Source organism: Rhinolophus sinicus, linkage group LG04 (assembly GCF_036562045.2).
Source record: "Rhinolophus sinicus isolate RSC01 linkage group LG04, ASM3656204v1, whole genome shotgun sequence".
In the NCBI taxonomy this organism is placed as follows: domain Eukaryota; kingdom Metazoa; phylum Chordata; class Mammalia; order Chiroptera; family Rhinolophidae; genus Rhinolophus; species Rhinolophus sinicus.
The window spans coordinates 178,020,720-178,047,054 of record NC_133754.1 but is presented as its reverse complement, the minus strand read 5'-3'; the positions used below and the strand labels follow the sequence as shown (position 1 = coordinate 178,047,054).

General features: G+C 54.7%; 1 protein-coding gene across 4 annotated transcripts; it reads left to right on the top strand.

Moving 5' to 3' along the window:
* Positions 1-1,207: 1,207 nt before the first annotated feature.
* Positions 1,208-26,335, top strand: LHX6 (LIM homeobox 6). 4 transcript variants are annotated; one of them, XM_019731237.2, is made up of 10 exons: positions 1,212-1,560; positions 2,676-2,747; positions 3,079-3,261; positions 3,629-3,750; positions 12,524-12,744; positions 15,387-15,487; positions 15,701-15,796; positions 16,010-16,184; positions 19,677-19,780; positions 24,191-26,335. In XM_019731237.2, exons 1-10 carry the CDS (start codon positions 1,477-1,479, stop codon positions 24,209-24,211), a joined length of 1,179 nt encoding a protein of 392 aa, XP_019586796.2. In that variant the 5' UTR covers positions 1,212-1,476; the 3' UTR covers positions 24,212-26,335. The 4 variants fall into 4 exon arrangements, with proteins under 4 accessions (XP_019586797.2, XP_019586798.2, XP_019586796.2 ...); XM_019731238.2 differs by lacking the exon at positions 19,677-19,780 and having other exon boundaries at positions 1,208-1,560; XM_019731239.2 differs by lacking the exon at positions 2,676-2,747 and having other exon boundaries at positions 1,211-1,560.

The window sequence follows — 26,335 nt, the reverse complement described above, 5'->3', positions numbered from 1 at the left end:
CTGGGATCCCTGTGTCTGTGGATGCTGTTTCTGACTAGAAATGGTGATTTTGCCACCTGTGGGGATGTGTGTACATATCTGTGGGTGTCTGAGTAGAGGACGGGAGTTTGGAGCACTGGGTTTAGAGCCTTGGGGGGGGGTCAGTACTCTGAGTATGGATGTGTGTACAAGTGTAAGAACACTTGTGTGGGGTGTTTGCATTTGTAAATGAGGGCAATTAGGAGGTAATGGTATGTGTGATGGCATGGAGGTGGCATGTCGTGTCTACTGGGCTGGGTCTAAGTCTGAGTGTGCATATTTGTTTTTAGAAGAGGATGTGTCTCCCGAGGCTCAGTTTGTTTGTGGAGAAGGGGCTGAGGTTGTGTGTCCACGTGTGTGTGTTGTAGGGTGTTCGTGTGTGGAAGGCTCTGTCTTTGAGTTTGAGAGCTTTGTGTCTGTGTTTGGGGACTGTGTCTCCTATCTATATACCTGGGCCTCCCTGCCTTCCCCACCTCTCTCACTATCAGTAGAACCCTCGAGAAGGTGAGATAGCTCAGCACATCCTAAAGGGAAGGAGGATATCCCAGGCAACCCCTCCCAGGAGAATTGAGGGGAACACCACCCCAGCCCACCCCACCTCAGCCCAATCGCCGTCAGTGGTTAGGAGCTGGTGCACTCTCTGGCTGTTATGCAGCAGAGGTGTCTGTGCAGGTGTGTGAGGGTACCCCGGGATGCCTGTGCTCTGTAAATGATATGGACGGGCGATCATTTGCCTCAGCATGTATACAAATGGACCAGACGTGGGAGTGCGTCAACAGATCACCATGTGTGACTATAGGAATCCATCTCAGGCCGATGGTGTTTGATCATGGGTCCCTTTTGTACCCGTGAGTGGGGCTGTGGCTGAGGGCTGTGGGTGCCCCTTGAGGGAGGGGCAGGGTGAGAGCTGCGTGCCTGCCGGTTCCTTTGTATGTCAGCGTGTCTCAGTCTTTCTGTCAGCAGCTCTGAGTTTCTGTGTGTCTATATGACTGTGTGTGTGTCTCTGGGTCGCTGCCTCGCTGTGTGTGTCTCGCTCTCCCTTGGCGGGGAGGGGATTGGTCACGCATGACTCATCTTGAACCGAGCGGGGCTCCAGCGGCAGGGCGGCCGCCACCGCAGCTGGAGGGGGGGCAGAAGGAGGGAGGAGAGGAGAAGGAAGAGGAGGAGGGCGAGGAGGAGGAGGACTACGAGCAGCCGGAGACGGAGGAGGAGGAGGAGGGGGCGGGGGCCTCTCCAAGTTTGTCGGGACCTTCTTGCGAGGCGGCGGCGGCGGCAGCCAGGGAGGCCGGGGCTGTGCGCGGGCCGGGGGCGGGGGCTGGGGCCGGGCCCGGGGCGGCAGCGCGGGCGCCTCCGCTCTCCTGCTGCTCCTGCTTCAGCCTGTGTTCCCACTGCGGCGGTGGCCCCCCTTGGCGCGGCTCTCCGCGCCGCGCTCCCGCCGAGCCCGCGGCTCCCTGGCCCATGTACTGGAAGCACGAGAATGCCGCCCCGGCGCTGCCCGAGGGCTGCCGGCTGCCGGCCGAGGGCGGCCCCGCCGCGGACCAGGTGAGCGTGCGAGCGAGCGGCTGAGCGGCCCCGGCCAGGGTCGGGCAGGGGCCGGGACTCAGCCGGGCCCGGCTGGGGGGAGCAGGAGTGAAGGGGGTGCGCCTGTGAGTGTGAGAGCGCGCGCGAACGCGGGGGGGGGGGGTCGCGGAAAGTGGGAACACATTATGCAAATGTTGGAGGAATTTCTCAAAAAGCGATTTAGCAAAGACTTAGGCGAATCAAGAGGAGGCGAGGCGGGTATTGTCCGTCTGAATGGGCGCTGATAGCGCTCGTGTGCCGGAGGTTGTGCGGAGACAACGCCGAGGATCCCGGCGCGGGTCCGTGCCCGGCGCGCCGAAGGGCTGGAGGGTGCCTGTTCCTCCTCCTGAACGCCTCTGTTTTCTTTTGGGCCCCGTTTCGACCCGGGTCTCGCCCCCATTTTGCTCCTGGTTTCCCTCCGAGTGGCCCTCGAAAGGCTCCTGAATCCCTGTCAATATCGCCGCGTCAATTTCGCTGCGCGCGCGGGGCCGAAAGGCTGATGCTCCCAGCGCTCCGCTTTTTATTTTCCTCAAACACCTCCCCCATCTCCTTTTTATTTTCTTTCTTTCTCTCTTTTCTCCTTTTTGCATTTTGTGTCGAAAGGAGGAGAAGGGAGTGAGGAGGGGGGATGGAGGGAGAAAAAATTCGATTTTTAATTACTACCATTAAAAAATCAAATTTGCAATTCTTTGGGCGGCCTGATGGATCTCACTGATTGACAGTTGGAATTGACACTCTGGCTACCTCTTATCTTGGGCATTCACGACAATTTCTAATTGCAGGTAGTTTGTGTGTGTGCGCGTGTTTTTTTTCCCCCTCGGAGGCTTGGATTGCAAGGGAACTAAGCGATTACTTCAAGAGCCACGGGTTAAGTGCAGGGAGAGGGGGAGAGAGAGGGAAAAAATCCAATCCAAATTCAAATTGCTTCATTAGAGAGACACCGCTTTTGTGGGGAAGGGCTTTAAATGCCCACTACAAAGTTAGGATTCATTGTTCCGCGCCGGTTTATATAACAGGCGCAGGGAGGCGCTGGGCTCGGGCTGCGCAGAGCCAGTTCTGCAGCCGCCGCCGCCTGCGTTCCCTCCCCCCTCCCCCAGGTAATGGCCCAGCCAGGGTCCGGCTGCAAAGCGACTACCCGCTGCCTTGAAGGGACCGCGCCGCCCGCCATGGTGAGTTCGTTCGGCCCTGCCTTCGGTCTGTGGTCCGGCCCTGAGGACCTGGCCCGGCTTTCGGCCCCGAACCTAGGCCCAGGCGCTGGGGGACTCCCGGAGGGCGCCGACCCTCTCTGAGCCTCGATTTTCCGGCGGAGAATGTGGGCTTTGACCATTCCCGGCATCCGGGACGCGAGTGTTAAAAGTTGGAGCCGTCCCTTCGTCTCCAATAGGCCCTTCTATTCCTGTCCTCTAGTCCATGGCCTGGCGTCTCGTGGGGATTTCGTTGTCAGTTGGTGCGCTGGGTCCGGGGCTCAGCGCTCAGCTAAGCGCTCGGCTGTCCCTGCAGGCTCAGTCGGACGCCGAGACCCTGGCAGGCGCTCTGGACAAGGACGAGGGTCGGGCCTCCCCTTGCACGCCCAGCACGCCATCTGTCTGCTCACCGCCCTCTGCTGCCTCCTCCGTGCCGTCCGCCGGCAAGAACATCTGCTCCAGCTGCGGCCTCGAGATCCTGGATCGGTATCTGCTCAAGGTGAGACCCCGGGGGGCAGGGTATTGCGTATGTGCTGGTGGGATGTGAGTTGCAGCCCAGAGGGCTGCAGGGAAACAATGCCGGCACCAGGTCCGCTTAATTTCGAATCCTGGCTCAGCTGCAGCCTGGTTGCGCGGCTTTGGGCAAGTATTAGTATCTCTCTGCGCCCCCGGGGTCCGGTATGAAAAAGGGGAAGGGTTTATTTCTACCTCCTTGAGCCTCGGTGTTACAGAAGAAAAGTGGGGAAACCACATGAACCGTCAGAGCTCCAGCGTCTCTGTCTGCAAATGGAGCCGGGGAGGCTGGGGACCAGCGTGAAAAGAGGCCAGCGCTGAGCCACCCCTACTCCCCCCGCCCCCATCCCCAGGTCAACAACCTCATCTGGCACGTGCGGTGCCTCGAATGTTCCGTGTGTCGCACGTCGCTGAGGCAGCAGAACAGCTGCTACATCAAGAATAAGGAAATCTTCTGCAAGATGGACTACTTCAGGTAGGCTTCGTCCGCTGGGACAGCAGTGTCACCGCAGCAGGCCCCCCACCCACCCGCGCGCCGAGGTCGGCTTTGCGGCGCATGGTGTCTGGCTCCGGAGCCCCCGCGTCCCGAGTACACTCTGGGTACGCTGGCGGGCCCAGCCCACTGCTCTCAGTGCCACAAACGAGGAGCTCCAGGCCGTGCACTGGAGCCGGCACGAGCCTGGGCCCGAGATCTGTCTCTGGTTCCTGCGGCCCACTCTGTTTTGGTCGCGTCTCTGGCTCCGTCTCGGGTCCTGCCTGAGTCTCAGGCTCCAGTTCCGATCTCCAGTGCTTCGGTCGAGCTCTGATGTCCCTGGCTCTGGCTGGGACCCGTTTGGATCCCAGACGCGATCTGGCTGCATCTCCAGTGCGCTCAGGGTCTGGGTTCCAACCCTACTCCAACTCCAGCCGTGCAGGCGTCTCTTCCGGGCCTGACTCTGACCCGGACTCCAGACTCTTTTCCCGGCTCTGACCCCTGCTCCGCTCTGGATTCAGGGCTGGTTGGGCCTCGAGCACTAGCCACGCATTGGCCTCAGATCCGATCCCATGCTCAAGCTCCTCGTCCCAAGCCCCAACCTCGGTCTCCTGCTCCGCCTCAACTCAGACCCCGGCGTCGATCTAATGTCGCATTTTCAGTCTGGGGTCCTGCCTGGGTCCCAGACGCCTGTTCCAGTCCCAACTCCATCTTTCGGACCCGGCTTCAGCCTGGCGCGGGTGTAGGCTCTGACTTTGGGCCGCAGGGACACGAAAGGGGAAAGTGGGGCCCCGCAGCCAGGGACCAGGGATGGATTACCTGGGCTGCGTTCTCTGCGGCGCAGTGCCACGTCCCGGCAGCTGTCCACCGGAGCAAGGCTCATCCTCCCTCCGCACCGCCGCATCTCCACCGCTTGTGCTCGCCTCACTCCTAACCATGCGGCTTTGGACTGACCTGGTCATGGGGGCAAGGTCACTGCCAGGTCAGGGGCGTAAAGGCCGCCTGCCTGATCCTCCGGGAAACCTGAACCAGGCCTGATGCAGGGCCACGGGGACTACGGAGTCCAAAGAGAGTGAAGTGGGATTGATTCCTGGAATGCCTATTCCCAAGGGTCTCAGGAAGTAGACAATGCTACTCCCCTATACCCCCCCCCACCACCTACCCACCGACATCCTCTCCATCCTTGTCTCAGGAGAGGCCATGGCTTCAGTTTTCCTGGGAAGACCTCTCTCCCCCTCCACCCCAGAAATCGTCCCCTGAGAGTCAGGGGATGTGGTAGAAGGCAATGGCCACCCACCCACCTCCCGCAGCCCACTGAAACTTGGAAGAAGCTGACCTTGAATCTAGGGGGAAGTTGGCAGCACTTTGGTAGGATGTGAGTTGGGGAAACCATGTGAAGCATAGTTCAAGAAGTGGACTCTTCTTTTGTGTCTGGGTGTGAAAGTGTGTGCAGCCAGGGTGTGCATGGAAGCGGCCTCAGTGTGCAAGGAGTGTCTGTCTGTCTGTCTGTCTTGTCGGGATCTGTGCAGTGGCGCTGAGGGGCTACATCACTGAGCAGGGGCAGGGGTGTGTGGCTAGATAACGTTTGTGTCCCCTTATGACAAGCATGTGTGAGTATGGAGAGCGTGTGTCTCTGTGCGAATGCTGGGACTTTGAGTGTGTGTGTGTGTGTGTGTGTGTGTGTGCAAGGAGGTCAGGACAATGTTACATATGGACAGGGATCCAGAGGTAAGAGGGTGTGAATTCTGAAATCCTGTCATTCCTCAACATACCCCCTCTTCCTCTGAGGGGGACATTCCTGCTTAAGGCTTTAACCCAAGCACTGAGGGCTCAAGAGTGATGTAAATGTGGATTTGTCGCTGAGGACTGCTGTGTGTGTGTATGCCACAGCAGGAATATCATTATTTCGTGTGTAATCCGAGTATGATGTCTCCCCCCACTGTCCCACCTGACTATTGGCTGGCCAGGGCAGAAAATGGAGGTTAGAATCCCTGTCTAGCCACCTCCCTGCTCTAGGCCTGACTCCAGTTGGTAAAACAAACATACAAACAAACAAGCCAGCTGTCATTTGAGGGTTCCTTGGGCTCATCAGCTGGCCAGGGACAGGGCTCCTAGGGAACCCAGCAGGATGACATCTCAGCCTCCTCCTACAGAGTAAGGCTGGGCTGGACTGCTGTCTTGGCGCTCATGGTGAGAACAGACCTGACAGCCCTGTGAACCACTGGCCCACATTTCCTTGCTGCTTCTCCAGCCCAGTTCATGCCTAAGCTGGACTGAGCCTCCTTGGATGCTGTGCTTACTAGACCTACAAGGATTACTCAAAACTCAGATCCCGACCCACTGTCCAATGCCTTCACTGGCTCGGAATCCTCCTCCCGACTGCACTGGGGTGAAGGGTGGAGGTACAGCTCCATCAGGCCGACACCAAGTCACTGTGTGACCTTGGACAAATCACTGCTTCTCTCTGCCCTTAGTGTCCTACTCCCAGGGTTGTCTCTCTGAACTACGAAGGAGGGGGTGAAGACAGGAAGGCTCAGTAGAGGCTCCCTAAAAGGCAGGTCCTGTGGGTGCCCCGATGGTCACCATGGCACAATCCCCTCATGGTATTTCCTCAAGCAGTTTGAGGAGCAGGGCCTGCCTGGAGAGATGGGGCTGGGCCATTTCTGGGCTGCAGGATCTGAGCGCTAATCCTTTTCCAGTGACAAGAGCCCCCAAAGCAAAACTAAAACAGATTTTTGGTTAAGAAAATGGAGGGAATAAAAGCTCACATTCCCAAGGAGGAGGGAAGAATTGTGGCTCTTCTGATCATTTCTCCTCCAGCCAGGTCTCCCTGCAGGCATAACCCATCCCTGGTAGCCCCACCTGTAACAAAAATAATAAAACCCACAAAAAGGGAAAGGAAAAGCCGGCAGAGCGCCAGGCAGGGACTATTGTCTGCTCTGAGCAGCAGCCTGAACTCCCGGTGGTGGTTGTAAGGGAGGTCTTCCTGGAGAGAGCATGAATGGTGGCGTGGGAGGCAGATTGCCCCTCTCAAGAGCTGGGGCTCAGGGAGGGGCTGTGCTCTGAGATTCTCTAGCCCTCTGTTTCCTGAATTCCAGGGTCAAGGATCTGGTGGGATATGGACAGAGCACTCTGCCCAGGAGAGGCCGAAGTCTCTCAACAGGATGGAGGGAGGGAGAAAGTGGCCAAGACCCCATGGAGGGGGCCCTGGGGTCTTATTCCCCAGTTGAAGGGTTTCTGCTGGGTTTCATCCCCCACCTTGCCCCTCCTGGACACCTCCTTCAGTCTGTCACCTTTGGCAGAGCTGGAAGTTAGAAGTTAGAAAGGCACCCAAGTTCACCAGGGAGGGAGGCTGGATTATGGGGGTAGTCCAGATCCAATGCTGCCCCTGGCTCATTTGCATTATTGGGAGGGACTGGTTTTCCACTGGCTGTTTGCCCTTGGCACACAGGTCACTGGACCTCTCTGCCCCAGTTTCTCCAACTCTCCCTCCAAACAGGGACTTCACCAGCCCTTGTGGGTTCAACCAGATTCCCACCTCCCCTCACTCCCTGAGTCCTAGCAGAAAAAAAAAAAAAATACCACCAGGGAAATATGATATTGCTTTTAACTTCTTCACTTTTTTTTTTTTTAAGACCATTTTTCTCCCCATTTTCTTCCAAGAATTAAAGAAAAGTCCTGGGAGGAAATAGTGTTCCTTTCGGGAACATTCATAGCTCCACTGGCCTCAATACTCACAACCCCAGACAGCTTCTTCCTATCCACAGACCTGTATCTGCTGCCCCCCAAATGGGGCATGGATTGATCTGCAGTGCCCTCCTGGTTCCCTCAGCCTCCTGGAAGCATCATGTCCATTGTATAGATGGGGAGACTGATATCCTGGGAGAGTGGCAAGTGAAGAGCCCAGGGTCACAGGGTGAGAGAGTGTAGAGAGGCTGAGCAGGGATGAGGACGCTGGTCTCAGAATGGATGGAGCTCATCTCCAAGCCAGGAACCGTGTTAACCCTTTACATGCTTTATCATACTGAATCCTCAGGCCCACCCAGTGATTATGATACTTTCATAATCCCCATATTATAGGAGGGGAAACTGAGGCCTTGAGACGTGAGGTCACACAGTTAATAAGTGGCAGAGCCTGGATAAGCCCCATGGCTACCTGACTCCACCATCCTCCCTGACTTCACCATCCTTGCATCAATATGCTTCCTCTATAGATGAGATATGTCAGCAGCCCCTCTCTACTAGGCGGGGCCTGTGGAATGGCAAAGACCCCTGTCTGCTGGCCCTAAGATTCCCTGCCCAGTTTGGTTGGCTTCACACAGGGAGCACCCGCTGTGTGCTCTGATGTGTGACTCTTCCTGGGTGGCTTCTGGGAGCACTGGGGCAGGAGTGACCTCCTCAGAGACCCTGACTGGATTGACTTTGCCAAGATCAGGTCACCGTGGTCCCTGGCCCGCTGGCCTCCTGACCATGAGAGAGGGGAGTAAAGGGTTAAGTACAGCTGCTGGTGTTTATAGAATGGACTTCAGAGAGTGCCTTGGGCTGGGCCAAGGGGCCTCTGCTTGGTGTTCCTGTCCCCTACTTGGCCCACGTGACTTAGGGCAAGCCCCCAGCCTTCTAGAGCTTTCTGCTTAGAGCCCAAGCTTACACCCCTGGCTCCGGCGGGAGAACCCCACCTCCTCCCCTCAGAGCGAGGGTCCCCGGGGAGGCTCAGAGCTGGGAAGCGGCCCCCCACCGTGGCAGAGAGCGGCCCAGTGGCCGCCAGCTGTTGGGGGACAGATGTTGGGGGAGCGGAGAGAGGAGTTCGGGGGAGGGGCCTCGGGCCGGGACCTCCGAGGCGCGGGACGTTTTAACCTCTTAATTGCTGGTTCTGTTTTTTGTTGTTGTTGTTGTTTGTTTTTTTTACGGCTTCTTCTCCTAAGAGTTTGCCTAGAAGAAACGGAGAAAAGGGGATAGGCAGGGCTCCACTTCCAATCCCCCTTGTTTGGCCTCATAGACTCGAAGGCCATCAAGGGAGCATCCTAAAGGTAAAATAATTGAGCTCGGGTTTGTTTCCGCACCCTGGTTCACTAACTTCGTAACTAACGTTGGACTTCCCGCTCTGAGCTTCGGTGTCCTCGTGCATAAAAAGGGTAGCTTAATAATGCGGGACGGGGTCATAGTGAAACTCCGATGGGCTCTTTCGTTAAGGATCGTTCATCCAACCAATTATTACTGAGCGGCTACTCGCTATCCACGGAAAGTAGGCCGGGAGGGTGAGCCTGACTTCGTCGAGGGCGTTCAGCTCCCTCCGCACAACCACGAGCACCCAGCTCCCACTGCTCCCACTCGGGGGAGAGAGGGCCAGGAGGTGCGTGATGCCCACTCTACTCCTTTCAGCAGTTGCTAAAATGCACAGCATCTGTCGGACACCTCTCCATCCCCAAAGAGTCTCTGTCCTTTGCTCCCAGGCGCGCGCCAGGACCCGGGGAGGGGAGCGCACAAGGCTGGGGGCGGGGGCGGTAGCTATGCCCCCTAATCCCTTTGGCGCTCCCTTCACAGCTCTCGAACACCCCTTTCTTGAAGTTTCGTTGTCTCCGCCGCCAATTTCGCTGCTTCCGGAATCCGGCAGCTCGGGCCTCACAGCCCGCCTGGGAAGGAGTCTGTCGGTTTGTCACAGCCTGGATCCGTAAGCCTCCTCGTACCCCCTGTTTGTGCCACTGACCCCTGCCCTGGGTGGGGAACAGGCTGCAGGAGTGGTTCGCAACGCATCCAAAACTGCGTCATGAGCTCCCCAATCCCCACCCAAGGACCCAGCGCGAGGATGATTTGGTTGACCAAGCCAAGCTACAGCGAGCGCGGCGAGATCGTAGCACTGGGGTGCTCCCTAGCGCTCCTGGCATTTGGGGTGACACGGCGGGGTTGTTAGAGAAAGTTGCTGAGAGATCGTTCGCGGCGCACGCCTGGGATCAAGGGGATGGATGGGGGCACTGTGCGCTGCCACCGTAGGCGCGTAACACTCTCGGGCGTCGCGGACTCGTGGAACTGTAAGGTCAGGGTGCGCGGGGTATCTTGGATGCGTCCCTGGCAGAAGACGAGGAATCCTGCACAGTCAAGCGCGAGGAGGACCCGGGATCGCACACTGTGACGCGGCGCGCTCGCGGCGGCGCACAGAGACCACAGCTGGGAGACGCAGCAGCTCTCGTCCGGCCTCTGAGGGCCGGACCTTCCCTTCCCCGGCTTCCCCCGCTCCCTGGGATCGCACTTCCGGAAACCGCCGGGCCCCCGGCCCTGCGCACCGGAGTTTCCAGGACCCGCGACCACGAGTGGGGACTCGACGTGGTCAGACCAGGCTCCTTTCCTGTTCATACAGTCGGGATCCAGCTCTTCTCACCTCCCGTCCGGCTGCCTCCGCAGGCTCTAGGTCCTTTTAGCACCTCCGCGCGGACCTCAGCCCGGAACCCGCTCGCTTTGTTGTATTGGGCAAGTCAGTTGCCCACTCTGAACCTCCGATTCCACGTATGCAAAGTGGGTGCCAGTGTCCACACCTCTCGTGGTTGCGGCGAAGCCGAGGGAAGGAATTGTATCTCTGGACCCGAGACCGCAGCAAGGGCTCAGCACACAGCTGGCTGCTCCCTCCTCTAGGAGGCCAGAAAGTGCCCCCAGTCTGGACTCTACCAGACCCGCAGCGAAATCTGGGATCGGCCCACGGAGGGAGTACACTGGGGTGGGCAAAGCGGTTTCCTCTCCCATTTACTGAGAGGGGTTGGGAACAGAGACCACATGCTGGGCTCTCCCCAGGGGAAGCCGAGTTTCCGACGTCGGGAACCGCCTCCGTTTAGGGAGCATTTGACCCGGCAAAGGCGCGAAGCACGGCCTGAGCGAACAGCTTCTGGTCCGAGACAGTGACGTTGGAATTATGTCAGGAGCCGGGCTGGCCGAGGCCTCCGCGCTCCCGCAGTGAGTTCAATCCAAGACCATTTATTCAACTGGCAGTTGCTTGCATTTGCCAAGGCAGGCGACGCTGTAACCAGAGTTGGTTTGCTGGTCTGGTTCCTCCACACACAGGCATTTCTGAATCCTCCTGGGTGGAAGTGTGCCGGTCCTGTGGACACAGAAGCAAATCTTCTTGCTCCTCTCCCAGGGGTGCCAGGGGTGGATGGGAGGGCCGAGGAACCCGACTTCTGCAAAGCAGTGTGATCAGTGCCTAAAGGGTCGTGCTGGGAGTTGTGGCACTCTTCCAGGAGGGTGAGGGCGTGTGGGGAGAGAACAACCTGTGGGAAGGCCGGCTGGGGGCGGGGGGGGGCGGGAAAGTGCTTCAGAGGTGGCCGTAAAGACGGGGACAGATCTTCCATTGTGCCTGACTGGACTCGTGCTTGGTTGGGTGTGGGGTGAAGGATCTGAAGGAACGTTAGGGACGAGACGAGCCTGAGAAGAGTTGGTCTTTTGGGCTTTGTAAACTCCAGGATCTTGGACCAGATTTGAAGCAGGGCAGGACAGGATTCAGTGCGCATTCTGGAACCTTCACTGCGCCTGCTCTGTGGAGGATGGATTGCGAGGGATGGTCCTAGAAACAGCGAGAAGACCAGGGCTGAGACTGGCAGAGAGGGGTGCATGATGGGAGCCTGGCCTAGGAGCTCGGCAGTGGCAGTGGAGAGAAGACGGGTCCCAGGCATACTTAAAAAGGAACCAACAGAGCTTCACGATTGGTTGGATGTGGGGTCAAGGAAGGGGAGGAGTGTACGATTTAGGTGTCTAAGCCTGAGCGTCTGGATGAGTCGTGGCACCATTTCCTGAAATAGAGTGTGCGCCAGAGGAAACTGAGGCTCAGAGGGTTGGGACAGGGTCCACTAAAGCACAAACCTTCCCTGGTGCTCAGTGGTCTGGCCTTGGGCTGACTTCTGGGACAGGGACACACTCTGTTGCTTCCTGGAAGGCTCCCAGTCCGGTGGTGGAGGCAGCCACACCCGAAAAGCCACTCTACAAAGCGGGAGGGAGGAGGGAAAGAGGCAGCACCAAGGAAGGCTTAAGGGGGAGAGGGCATTTGATCCGGGCTTTTGTGTCTTTTTAACATTTACTGTTGGAATGTCCGGGCTCCAGACTCTGGGACTAGGTGGTTACTTAATAGACTGCAGAGCACTGACAAATAGTAGTAGTCGTTGCTATTGTCATCTAGTTCGGCTCAGAGCAAGGAACATGACAACTCGGGGGTTAAGCAGTTTGCTCAGGGCCATCAAGCCAGTAAGTGCATATCTGTCTATCCTTCCAAGAAACCCTGAGCTTCTCTATCGTGGGGGCACAGTTTATTCATCTCAGGTCCCTGTCCTTGCAAGATGTGTGACCTTGTACAAGTTACTTAACTCTCTGGTCCCCATTTTCCTCGTCTGCAAAATGAAGATTAATTGGGGGTAATCAACATAAAACACTTAGAATCTTCCTGGGCACATGGTAAGTGCTCAAAGATTTGCCTATTATTACTACTATTATATTTCCCTAACACTTAATGAAATATTTTGATGGACAGATTAATGTTATATACAAATGTGACCATTATAGAAATTTGGAAAACTCAGAAAAGCAACAAGAAGACAATAAAATCCATCCACCAGCTCTCCTTCTAAGTGGGACTCGTCTCCAGAGGGTTGAGGGTAGGGTGGAGCCACGTAGAGGGCAATTCGTGAGGAGTGAAGGCCCTGAGGCCTGGAGCCTGGGTGCGGGCTGGCCACTGGGATTTGGAGGGAGGAGGGGTGGCCTGTCTGAGCCTCGCCATCCCCTTCCCTGCCCCGGTGTCCCGCAGCCGATTTGGGACCAAGTGCGCACGGTGTGGCCGACAGATCTATGCCAGCGACTGGGTGCGGCGGGCGCGTGGCAACGCCTACCATCTGGCCTGCTTTGCCTGCTTCTCCTGCAAGCGCCAGCTGTCCACGGGCGAGGAGTTTGGCTTGGTCGAGGAGAAGGTGCTGTGCCGCATCCACTACGACACCATGATCGAGAACCTCAAGAGGGCCGCGGAGAACGGTACCCAACCCGCCCACCCAGCATCCGCTACACCTCTGCCCCCAGCCTTACCCCACCCCAGCACCACAGGAACTGCCCACACTCCTCTAGGGTCAGGTGCTTGCTTTATCACCTGGAGGCTGCGCATGGAGCCAGCTTCTGGCTCCCCCATTTGCTTGGGAGTTGGAAGTCAGTGCCTTTCCCTGTGACTCTGTTTCCTTATCTGTAAAATGGGGCTAATGATAGGACACTTTCTCAAAGGCAGATGAGCAGATGTGTTGTAAAGCCAGGAGGCACTAGGTGAACCCTAGAGGTGATGCTCATAATGGGGTGGCCCACTTTTCTGTTTGGACAGCTCTGGTTGGCTGGACGGCTCATCCCCTCCAGCTGTCCTGGAGAGATGACAGACTCTATTCTCCCAAACCCAACCAGCACCAGCAGCTCCGAGCTAGAGGCTTGGGAGTGGGGTTCATCCTGGACTGTAAGGAGAAAGGCCTTTGAGTCTGGAGACCGAAGCTCCAGTTTTGCTTCTGGCGTGCTATTGCTGACATATGAAGTTTCCTTTCCTCTCTGGGCCTCAGTCTCCCCATCTGTGCAAGATGCATGGTGGACTACAAACATCCCTAAATCTCTTCTAGCTCTGATACTGTGACTCCCCAAGACACGTAAGTCCAGGGACAGTGTCCAGGTCGTCTAGAGATTGTGGGGGCTGTCACAGGTGGGTTGGGGTTGGAAAGGGGGATCAGAGGCTCGGCTGTGGGCAGAGGTAGGGGACCCTTTTCTTAATCCCCCTATCTGGATCTGTGGAAGCTGCTCACTTCTCTGTAATGTGGATTATTTGATGTAATCCATACAACAACCCTAGCAAGTAGCTGCGAATCCCCATTTTACAGATGAGGAAACAGGCAGAGGTTATCTACAGTGTGTGACTTACCAAAGGTTACATAGTAGTAAGTCTGCCTGACTCCAAAGCCCCGGCTCTTCACCACCATTCTATACCACCCCATTCTCAAGCTCCAGGGCCCCTGAAGCAGACCTCATCAAGCAGAGGAAGCTGTTTGGATGTGGCTGACTCTTAAGTTTCATTTTCCCATTGAAATAAAGGGTACACACTCATCCTTGTCCTGTCTGATCTCCTAGGAGATATTAATACCACAAAGTATCTATCCCATCCCTACTGCTTCTGGAGAGGGGCATGGACCACCCTGCCTCGGTTTCCAGCCTGGGGAATGGTTAGGGATTCCCAGAGTGTTCCTGGCCATGGCCACATCAGGGCCATCATTTTCTCCTGCCAGGATTGATGCTGAGTGGGCTTAGGTGAGGAGCAAGTGAAGATGGGGTGCTATGAAGTTACCTGCAGTGGGGGTGGGCAGGTCAGCAGTAGAGCTGGCATGGAATCTCAGGAGTCAGAGGTTCCCCCCACCATGGCCCGTCAGTGACCCCAGGCTCTTTCCACACGTGAACCAACCAGAATAACCCCTAGTCACAGCCTTGCCAGTAATGCTCTTGCTCTCCCAGACAGGCCTCACCCCAGACTTCTACTATGTGGGGAAGCTTGATGGGTTGGGGCCTGGATCTCCTTTACTGATCAGCCCTCAGTTTTGGCTACTGTTTTACTTTTTAAACTGAAACATTCACACACACGCGTCCATCATAGAAAATTTAGCAAAGATGGTTAAGCAAAAAGGAGAAAACAAAGATCACTGCAAATGCCACCACCCATTGTATTTTAGTGTGTATGTTCCCAGATTTTTTTCTATGTATGTATGTTAGAGTGTTTTTGTTTTTTTCCCCCTCGACACAGTGTTTTTCTAATTTAAAAGAATATAATAAATTTTAAACAGTGGTGAAATTGCTAGTGATTTTAATTTTCTTCTTTGTGCTTACCTGAATTTTCTGAGTTTTTGATAAGGAGCACATATTACCTTTGCATTCAGAAAAATGAGGTATTCAAAATAAAATGGGAGTATATTTAGTGTGATTGTAAAAGTAAGTAAGTGGGAAGAGAATAACTAACTTGTATGTCAGTTAACAAAATTAAACCTTAGAGAAGTAAGATAACATATGATTGTTATAAAAACCTCCAAAGTTACATAAATATTGAAAGTAGAGTCTCCATAATCGCTCTCTTTGGAGGAACCACCGCTAACACCTTCCAACCTTTTTGCTTTCATCAGTTTTTACAAAATTAGGACCATAATTCTGTAACCTGCTTGCTCCGTATCTCCACCAATCTTTGGTTTTCCCAGATTAGGTAAGAGGGAGCCCAGGTTTTGTTTATTTTTGTTTTGTTTTTTGTTTGTTTTGTGTTTTTTTGGGGGGCTTGAGTCAGCCAGCTGTCAGAATACTAGTGAAAGATCCGGCAGGGACTTCTCTCTGAGCCTCAGTTTCCACAACTTTAAAGTGAGGATAAAGTCACCCGTCATCAGGGCTGTGAGACATGAATGGTACACCGAATGAGAAGCGTCTGGTCCTAAGGGGATGCCCAGAAATGAAAGCCCCTTTCCCAAAGACTGAGCTCAGGGACTAGGACCCTGGGGTCCCCGCTCCCAGCCAATTCCGCTCCTGACCCTTCCAGGGACCAGCTCCCCCCACCCCCGTCCTTTCCAGGCTGCCACTAGAAGAGATGGGGACGCGTGATCAGCCACTTCTGTCGCCCCCAGGGAACGGCCTCACGCTGGAGGGGGCAGTGCCCTCGGAGCAGGACAGCCAGCCTAAGCCGGCCAAGCGAGCGCGGACATCGTTCACCGCGGAGCAGTTGCAGGTAACCAGGCAGGGCGCGAGTGGTCGGGTGTGGGAGGGGCGTTGGTGTGGGCGGGGCTGAGAAGGCCTTCTGGCCCCGCCCCACCCGGTTCCGTGGGAGGCGAGGCGGGGCTGTAGCTGTCTGGGGCGTGTCCTCCAGGCTGGAGCCTCTGATTGGGCCAGGGCCTTTGAGACCTCCGCGTACTTGTGCCTCACCGCCCCCCGCGCTCCCCAGGTTATGCAGGCGCAGTTCGCGCAGGACAACAACCCCGACGCGCAGACGCTGCAGAAGCTTGCGGACATGACCGGCCTCAGTCGTAGGGTCATCCAGGTGGGGACGGGAAAGGGAGGGACCTTCGGGTCTGAGGCGGGGCCTAGGGCCTGGGGGTGGGTCCTCGAGCGCTTGGCCGGGTTGCGGAGCCAAGGTCTCGGGGGCACGTGGCCGCGTTCCTCTGGAGGCAGCGAGTCAGTCCCGCCTGGAGCCCCTCGGCTGCGCGTCCGACCCTTTTCTGCGAAGCTGAAGCTGCTGAGGCTGTCGTTCCAGGTGTGGTTTCAAAACTGCCGGGCGCGTCATAAAAAGCACACACCGCAGCATCCTGTGCCGCCCTCCGGGGCGCCTCAGTCCCGCCTCCCTTCCGCCCTGTCCGAAGACATCCACTACTCCCCGTTCAGCAGCCCCGAACGGGCGCGCATGGTCACTCTGCACGGCTACATTGAGAGTAAGTGACCGTGACACCCAGTCCGCTCTGCCTGCGGGAGAGAGGGGCTCAAAGGAGTGCGCGCGGGCGGCGAAGGTGTGGGGAGGCCTTTCCGAGCCTGGTGGGTGAAGATGTGGACTCCGCAATCATTGGGCCTAAGGATTGGGACGAAGGGTTAAATTCCCTGGCTCTGCTCCAGTAAAAGCAAGCTCTCCCTCCAGCCTTCCAAAAAGTAGTTTCCAAGCACCCACTGTGTGCCAGGGCCCAAGGACTAGGGAGGGAGCAAGATGGGTGAAGTCCCTACTCTGGTGGAGCTTGCCTTATGGTGGGAGACACAACGCCGAACAATAACCAAGTAGATGAATACGTGGTTTCGGTTCTGATGGTTCCTAGAGGAAAGGTGCTGGGTGGGAGTTTGAGGTGCCGCCTCTCAGCAAGCTGAGGCTGGAAGCATAGGTAGGGTGAGCGAGACACCAGGAGTGGAGAGAAATAGGTGTGCAGGGGGGTAGAGGAACCTAATGTAGGCAGGCCAACAGCCTGCCCGAGGGAGCCTGATGGCAGTGGGTGTACAGTGGTACCTCAGTTGTCGAACATAATCCGTTCCGGAAGACAGTGAGTTCTGAAACGTTGGAAAACCGAGGCACAGTTTCCCCATAGAAAGTAATGCAAAATGGATTAATCCGTTCCAGACCTTTAAAATCAACCCCTAAAACTGCAAATTTAGCATGAATTTTACTATCTAATGATACCATAGATCCATAAAATTTATGGCCTTCGTAATCCGAAATGTTCATCAACGGACATTGAAAACCGAGGTACCACTGTATTTAGGATCCCAGAAGAAGGCCAGTGTGGTGGGAATACCCAGGGCTGTGAGGCTATGGGCAAATCACCCAATTTCCTTGAACTTCAGTTTCCTTATTTGTAACCTGGGACATTAATCGCCTACCTCACAGGGTTGTGAGAACCCACTCCCTATTCAGTAAGTATCTTTTGAGGGCCTTCTGTATTCTAGGCACTGGGATACTACATAGAAGACAATAGACTAAATAAAGCCCTGTGCTCCTGGGGATCACTCCAGAGTGGGAGGTGGGTGGAGGGATAATTAATACAGGAGGGAGGGGAGGCATGTCAGTGGGGACTGAGCACTGTGGGGAGATAGTGGTTGGTCATGGCATAGTGACCTTTGAGCAGGAACCTGGAAGAGAGAGGGAGTAGCCGTGTGCATTTCTGGGGAATGAACATACAGTGAATCTGCTATTGATCAGGTGCTTATCACAAATTTTCTTTCCCTTTGAGGTTTTCACTGGTTGTTTCCTCAAAGCGGGCCATGAGCAGAAAAATAGAAGTCAGTACAATATATTCATAAACTCAGATCCTCCCTTCTCTGGCTTCAATTAAAAGGAAGAGAGAGAAGGGATGTCAGACAGACATTGCTATTTACTTCGCCTCTGCCATGTGCCCTTAACCGTATTTCTAAACATCAGAGATAGCTATCCCATGATACAGATGAAACCACCAAGGGTCCGCAGTAAGTTAGTGGGAGCTTAAAGACTTGAGTGTGGGCTTTTGTATCAGACTATCAGGCTTAAAATCCCATCCCTGCCACTTCCTAGCTGTGTGACATCGGGCAAGCTTCTCAGCTTCCCTGAATACCAGTTTCCTCATCTGTAAAAACAAGGACAAGAAAAATACCTTTCTCAAAGCAGTATTGTGAGCATGAAATGAGACCATGGACTTAACGTCTTCAGCATTTAGTAAGTGCTGGATAACTATTAGCTGCTCTTTTGACGGTGATGGTGGTTTGGCTGGCAGAGCTAGGGGTGCAGAGTCCTGCCTGCTGCACCAGGCTGCCAGTTGGAAACTATGTCTCTTTGTCCTGTTCCATTTTTGAACCATCTGCTCAGTGGGAGGGAGTTTCTCTCCCTTTCTTTTCTAAACAATGATTTATTTGCTGCACAGAGCCCGTTGAATATCTAGTTTATCTGTTAAAGGCAACAAGGACCAGGGGCTCTGTAGGTACGAGTCTGGGCTACCAGCTAGCATTCTACTGTGGAGTTGGGAATGGGTCTAAGTGACCCTCTTGGGAGGGGGACCATGGCCTCCAGAGTCATGCCAGGAATCTGCCTATATACTTTGTTGACTGAGCCTAGATCTGTCTTTGATGCCTAGAGAAGGGACTGAGGTGCTCTTTCCTTTTCACCTTGAGGTGGAATCCAGCTCGGGCAGGAGGCGTCAAGGGTGTTTGGACCTTCTGCCTCTTGTATGGCTGAAGGTCCCCTTAGCAGTTTGCTTTGCAGTTAACTAAATTCACAGGATCCTGAGTTTCCTGGAGCCTTAGAGCTTGGAATCTGATAAAAAGCTTTGGAACCAGAACCCAGAAAAATGCACATACATGCATAGTTTTCCATGTCATCTCAGGCTGTTCGTGGACTCCTAGGACACCCCAGATTAAGGATCCCCAATCTTATACAACCACTTTATTCTGTAGAGAGGGAACGGTGGCTCAGAAAGGCACATGACTAGTTCCAAGTTGCATGTCAACTGTAAGTCTCTATGGAGGGCTCTTTCTCCTGTTACCAAAACTGCTGAAGTGCTGGGGAGAGAGACCGTGGACTTCTTCTCTACTGTGGTGATAAAGAGATGGAAACGTGAGAGATTTGGGTCAGACGCAAGAATGGACTTTCTCCCACAGTTTTAGATGTTAGAATAGGGTACGGAGATTCATTCAACAAATATTTAAAGAGTACCTACTAGATGCCATGCCTTAGTCTAGGTATAGTGGTGCCTCGGTTTTCAAACGTCTCCATTGACAAACATTTTGGTTTATGAACACCGTAAACCCAGAAGTAAATGCTTCGGTTTTCAAACATGCCTCGGAAGTCGAACATGTCACATGGCTTCCGCTGAGTCCAAGATCCTGAGGCCTAGCTGTCGGCTATTTTCCAACGTCTCAGAACTCGAACGGTCTTCCGGAATGGATTACATTGGAAAACTGAGGTATCACTGTACTGGAAATTAACAAAGATCTAGAATCTAGAAAACAGACAAAAATCCTTGCCCTCATTAGAGCTTGTGTTCTAGTTGGCAAAGACAGATAATATCAAATAAAAAATAAAAATATATAGTAAGTCAGATGATGGTTAAGTACTAAGGAGATAAAATAATGCTGGGAAAGAAGACAGGGAGGGCGGAGGTGAGCGTTGGTGTTAGGTTGCATTTGTAAATAGGGTGGTCCGAGAGAGCGTGCTTGCATGTAGAAGGTGTTCAATACATATTCATTTATGAGTGTTTGTTTATCAGTGAGCTGGACAGTTACCATAGTATATAGCACTCTGTAAAGACTTTCACATAGACCATTGCAAACGACCTTATTGAAATTTTGCCCAGGGTCAGCTGACTGGTAAGTAGCAGAGGAGAAACTGGTCCCAGGGCTCCAGCCTATGGAGCACAGGGCAGGTGGGATCCTGCACGGAGCCTGGGTATGGGCTCCAAGCATCCTCTCATCCACAGGTCAGGTACAGTGCGGGCAGGTGCACTGCCGGCTGCCTTACACCGCACCCCCCGTCCACCTCAAAGCCGATATGGATGGGCCGCTCTCCAACCGGGGTGAGAAGGTAAATGGAGCCAGGTTGGGTCTGATGGGTCAGAGCCATCCTGCTGGGGCTGGGTATTGGGCATCATTCTTCGTCGCCGAGCAGGCACCATACCGCCTTGTAGCAGAGCCTCTCTGCCCAGCATAGTCAGGCCCCCACTGTGCCTCCGAGGCAGTCACTCTAGCAGGTGCCAGTGTGTTCTATGTGCATGGGCACTCCAAAGGCCTCCTTGCAGTAGCCCCACTGACGGCTGGCCTCTTTTTCGATTTGTGAATTTAGTTACTTGGTGGTCCCAAAGAAGGCTCATTTCACACAGCACCCTGCCTCCCACCATCCCTGGTTCTTCCTCCTTCCTTCTTTTTATTCCTGTCTGTTGGCAGTGCATATCCTGAGCTGGTGGGGCCCAGGGATAGTAGGTCAGCAAGTGACCTTGGTCAGCTGGCAAGGCCTCCTTTGTGGAATCTGGGTCTCTGATTGTCTCCAGCTTTAGGACTGAATGTCCACAAAGGTGCTTGGGAATCAGCTAATCCAGTGGCTTGTGAGCTTTGTTTTTAAGCACCAGGGCCCTTTGTTGAATCTTTTCCAAAACCCATAACGCAGATGAAAGAGGATGGAGCTGATCTGGGTGAAACTGCAGAGGGAGTCAGCCCCCTACCTCCCTCTCAGCTCCAAGATATCTTCCAGTTAGCCCAAAAGCCACAGCTCTAAGACCTCCCCGCCTTTTTAGAAAAGAGGAAGTTGAGGCCCAGGTAGCTTACGGTCACAGAGACTAAGTGAAAACCTGTGTGTGTATTCATTCACTTATTCATTTATTCAGCTGACATTTGCTATGTACTGACTATACCCAGGAGCCCCAAGTCAGTTGCCAGGAGCACAGAGATGAGGAAAGCATGGTCCCTGACCTTGAGGAGGCCACCTCCCAACAGTTACAACACAGTGAGATCAAACTATGATGGGGGAGCCAAGGGAGCTGGGGAGTGAAGGGCAGGGGTGTAATTAGGAGAGATGAAAGGAAGCCTTCCTGAAGGAAAGCAAGGTCTGAGCCCAGGCCCGAAGGCTGAATCAGTTTTTGAGGGAAGGCATGAGATCCCTGGTGGCTGCAGGGGACACTGAGTGGCGCTGTGTGCTGGCACAGATTTGGCAGAAGAACAGTGAGGGGTGGAGGAGGGAGCTTGGGCTGCCAGGTGGGGAGTATGGCCTTTGCCCCAGGGCGTAGGAAACATCACTTAGTGGTCCTCAGACAGGTGGGGGAAACCCCGGGAGTCAGCAGGTGTGGTCGCCAGGGAGAGAGCGCTGGGGCCTTCAAGCTGGAAGGGGCCCCAGGAGCCCTTGAGTCCAGCAGAACACAGTGTTGGTGTGATTCTCAGAACCACCTGGGCAGTCTGTAAAGATGCAGATTCCCCAGCCTCACCCCTAGAGAGCTGATGGGGAGGTCTGGGGCGGGGCCTAGGGACCTGTGAGTGTTATACCCAGCCCATGTGATTCTGGCAGGCAGCCAGGGGTGGGGACCACTCCTCTGGGACAGCCCCTCTGACTCTGTCTCCTGATTGAGCACCTACTGTGTGCTACGCTCAATGCTGGGCTGCATGGGGGAAGGTATAGGTTGAGGAGGCACAGACAACCTAGTTGGACAGATAGGTTTATCAGTAACTGGTAGTGCTCAAGGCAGAATCGTGCAGCACCTGGTGGGGGGCAGGCAGGCCCCAGGAACGGCCCCTCTGGACTGCCATACTCACAGCAAGAGCTGCAGTTTGTTGAGCAGCTCCTCTGTTCACGGCAGGCACTTTACTGAGTGACACTTCCCAAACACTTCACGGGCATGAGGATGGCATCCTCATGGTAACGATAAGGGGACAGAGGCTCAGAGAGGTGACACAGGGATGCGGTGAGTCTGTGGGACTCGGAAGGCCACCTAGTTCAATAACCACTTCCTTTCGTGCAGCACTTTACAGTTTACAAAGTGCTTTCTCGGACCTCACCCTCCACAGCCTCCTGGGGGAGGGTAATTACTGTTGACTCCGTGTCACACCTGCAGACACTGAGGCTCAGAAGGCAGTAGCTCACCCAAGGCCACACAGAGAGCACGGCAGGGCTGGCCTGCATCCTAGGACTGTCTGCCTTGGAGCTGCCTTTCTCCTGCAAGAAAGCATTCATCCTATCAGATGGCACAGGGACGTCAGAGGCCTGTGGGCGTGGGCGTCCCTGTCCTCAGGGCGTGTGTGGCTTAGAGCAGGAGCTGGGCAACTACACCCCAGGGTGACAGGGCAGTTGAGGTGAGGGGCGAACATGGCTTTTGAGGACCCAGAAGAGGGAGTTAAAGCTCTAGGAGAGAAGCTTCGGGAGAGGAGAACATGCTAGGGACAGGGGCACAGAGGAACCTGGGTTTGAGGGTGTTTAGTGGGGCTGAGGTGCAGGGCGGTGGGTGGAGCTGACGGGTCACATAATGAAGGGCCTGGCCCTTTGGGTGAGGGGCTTGGGCGTTATCTGGAGGGCGGGGGGAGTCTTGGAAGTATTTAGGGCTGGGCTCAGAGCTTGGAGCTGAGCCCATGCCTTCTGGTTGCTCAGCTAAGCTTGTGGTTATGTCTGGTTCAGCTTGAAGGATGAGACAGGCTGGGGTCTGGCAATTTGGGCTGTAGAAGTTTGCTGGCCCCTGGGTTTGGTTGCTTAGCTAGAGTTCTCGCTTGCCGGGCTGCGTCCCTAATTTCACATCCAGCAGCTCTGCAGAACAATGTCTCCCCCCTCGTGACCTTCTGCCCCTCAGTGCCTGACCTTCCTGCCAGCTCCTGGGGACCTTTTCTGTCCACATCTTGCCAAACCCATCGGGCCTGGTAGGTGTATGTAGTCAGTCGGTGCAGGGCTTTCTCCCAAGTGCCTCCAGGCCTGAGCCAGCCTAGCTATGAGGACACCCAGAGCCCCCTGGGGCAGGCCCATGAACCCACTCATCAAGGCCAGCACTGGCCTGGTCAGGAGAATGGTGTCTGAGCATTTGGGGGTAGCACCCTCTGCTCCCATCACATCATTTGGCCACACATACCTGTGAGTTTCCAGAACCACATCTCTTCCTGGTCATGGCCTCTGACCCCACAATTCCAGAGCTTGGAAGGCTTGTAGAACATCAGAGCCAAGCTGTCACGGATCGGATAGAGACTGAGGCCCGCGGAGGGGAAGGTCTTACCAGAGTCATCCTTCTCAAGAGAGCTTCTTTGACTAAGAGCCCAAAGCCAGGCATCCAGGAGGCCGGAGGAGAGCACTGCCCGAGGTTAGGGGAGTGGGTTAGGCAATGCAGTATAAGCGCCAAGTTAGGCAGCCTCTGCTACCTTCTCACTCGGAGACCTGGGAACACAATTAGCTTCTCGGAGCCTCAGTTCCTGCATCCACAAAATGGGGATAATAATAGGTCCCCCCACGCAAGCCTGTGGCTGAGAGCAAAGACAGTAATGTATGTAAAGAGCCTAGCAGAGGGCCCGGTACATAGAAAGTGCTCCATAGATGGCGGTTACTCTGATGGAGACCATCACCGTTGCTTTCCTCCATCTCCTCCTCATGGTAACTGATCTGGGCACGTAACATTCTTGATAAGAAAATGGAACAGCCATGTGGCCATACCCACTTGTTGTCCCTGGACCACTTGAAACCTCCTCCTGACATTTCACTGTGAAAAGGCACATCCCGTTGACCAGACAGCCAGGAATCGACCAGAACTTCAGGGAACGGGCTGTGTTAACGGCAATAAGAGGTCAGCCAGGCACTTTAGGTGGAAGAGGGAGAAGGACAGGGGCAGACAGTCCCTCATCACCCACGTTGTGTCAGGCACCTGGCGTGTCTGAGCCACCGACCTGCCGCTCGGCTTTCTGAAGACAAAGTGCCCATGAAGCTCTTGGCCCGTCGCCTGGGGCCTAGGAAGCGTCGATGACTGCTGTGGTGGCGGCCTGGGAGAGGGAGAGGCTGTGGGATACAGTGAAGAGAGATCGCTCTGGACCCAGGCCTGGGCTGCAGTGCTCGGTTCACCTCTCCCTGGCTGTGTGAGCGCGGGGTCACTGATTTTCACCTCTCTGAGCCTCAGTGCCCTCCCCTGTAAAATGGAGGTAATGGTGGGGCACCCTCGGGTTGAGGCGAGGCTTCCGTGAAATAATGCTTGTCCGGCACTTTATGCGGTGCCGGTCGCAGGGTGCGGTGGCCAGTGAGCGTTTGCTGCTGCTCTTGTGTCTCACCGAAGCCTCCCCATTCTGAGAGAGGTTTTGTCGTTCCCATTTCACAGATGAGGAAACAGGCTCAGAGAGGTGAAGTGAGACGCTCACAACAAGTGACAGAGCTAGGATGTGAAGCCAGCTCTGGACCCTGAGCCACCCACATTCTCTGTACGTGTGAGGACCTCTGGGGGCTGCTGAGTGGGCTCCGGGCTCAGCCATCTTCCCCGCTTTCCTTCTGCAGGTCATCCTTTTCCAGTACTGACGCTGCCGGCACTTCCGTATCTGTCCGTGGGCACCCCACAGCTGCCCCTCAGCCGCTGAGATCCAGTGTCCGAGCCACTGCCAGGGATCCACCCACCCCTCAAACGCCATCCTGCCCGCCACCAGCTGGGCCCCTGGGCCTGGCCATCCCCTCTCCTGCTGAGAACCAGAACCCGCCAGGAGCACCTTGGGGTCCGCCTCTTGGAAGGCAGAGCTCCCTGAAATTTGGAATCAGGGTGAAAACAACAGTCAGTCTTTTCCATTTAGACAGGACTCGTCTTCAGCTTAGGCTGATTACAATAGCAAAAGGCCGAATTGAATTGTGCAACGCCAACAGCCTTTTAATTGACAGGTTTTCTTTCCTCCCATGTTGGCCTTTACTCACTACTTCCTTGGAACCGTCTCCGAATTCTGAATAGCCGACAACCCCCAATGTTATCCACTCTGTTGCTTTTGTCTGGAAAACTCTACAGTGTCTGTGGGGTGTCCCCAAAGGGAAGCTGTGTTCTAATTTTATCATTTCCATCTGTCTGGTTATGTCAAGTTAATTCAGAAAGAGAAGAGACACTGACCAACCCTGAGAGGCCCAGTAGGGCAGAGATGGAGGCCTGCCTAGACCAGCAGGCAGGGAGCTGGGGAGGGGGGTTGGGGGGACAAAGACCCCCATTGGTTTGGAGTTCAAGGAGAAGCATGTGGCACATTGCGCTGTGAGAGGAAAGAGACAACTCGGGGTGTGTGTGCGAGACCCTCCTCCCACCTACTTATCCAGCATGTATACAGGCGACATAGCAGAGATGGTGTTGGATCTGCGTGATGACATTTCCGAATGTTTGGGCAGGTTACAATTGGGGGCCCTTGTCGGTCACTTGTTGACTCCTGGTAGGGGTGCTTGGGTCATGTCTTTTTTGGGAGGACCGTTTATAGAGGGCTGGGGAACAGAGCCCAGGGAAATGGCAGTCAGCATGGTAACTCTGAGTAAGAGAGGGTGCCCCTGCCTAGGTGAGCATGCCAAGCCCAGGATTCCACGTGGTACCTCTGGGCTCTCCCACCGCTTGTGAGAACGGAGGCTAGACACAGCCGTGCTGACATCCACCCTGTCCTGCTGCAGCTCTTCCACCCCAAACAAAAGGGCTTGGGCTACACAAGTCCATGATTTATGTTTTCAGGGGATGCCCATTTGTCCCGAGTGAGTTTATCCCGTAGTTTTATAAGTACTTGGTGTCCTGATACATTTCCCACTAGAGGCTGCTAGTAGGCATGTTTTAGCCCAAGTCCTCCTGTCTGCTCTGGTTAACCTGATATGTTGCTTGCGGAAGGAGGCTCTAGGACAGGGAAAGCAAGTCCATGGCACATGCATATCGGCTGTCCCTGTTTTTACCCACGGCAGACATTGCTAGTCAATGACAGCACTCTCCATTTTACTGAGTCTGGAGAAGGTTGCAGAATCCACATGCTTGAAGTTGGCACTTAAAATGAAAGCCTATATGCCATTCTTGCTTTGGGACCTGGAGAAAGGTGAGAGATGTGTGTAGCCCAAGAAGAAAACCTTCCCGCTTTCTCTTCTGAAGATGGTTCCTGCTGACTCAGGGCAGAGAGAAGGCACCACTGAAGATATGGTCAGTACAGCTCAGTTCAGAACTCATCCAGTGAATAAGGCGTCCCCAGCCCTGTGCCAGGGGCTGATGTTGACAGGAGTGGCTTGGGCTCGATCCCTGGCCTTGGAGAACTCTGATCTTTCCTTTGGTTTTTGCTCCTGAGGTCCCAAGTGCAACCATGTAGTTGGTGGTCAGTTGAGCCCTGCCCAGGGTCACCCAGTACCTATTTTGCCTTGAGCCTCCTGCCAGGGTCTGTTCCTTGCGTGGATCATGTGGTCATAGCATGTTGCAGTTCAGACATGTCTCCACTAACCTGTTAGAGCAGCCTGGGAATGTACAGGCCATCAAGACTATTTATTTAAATACAAAACAAAAGGGGAAAACACACACATGGAAAAAAATTGTAAGCACTTTTTTGTAAAACCAATGTCTGTTTTGTTACATACCTTTCATGTTGTGCTTTGTAAATGTCTTATTTGTGTAATAAATAAAGTTAATGCAAGTAGAAGTGCTGGCACTTACATCCAGAA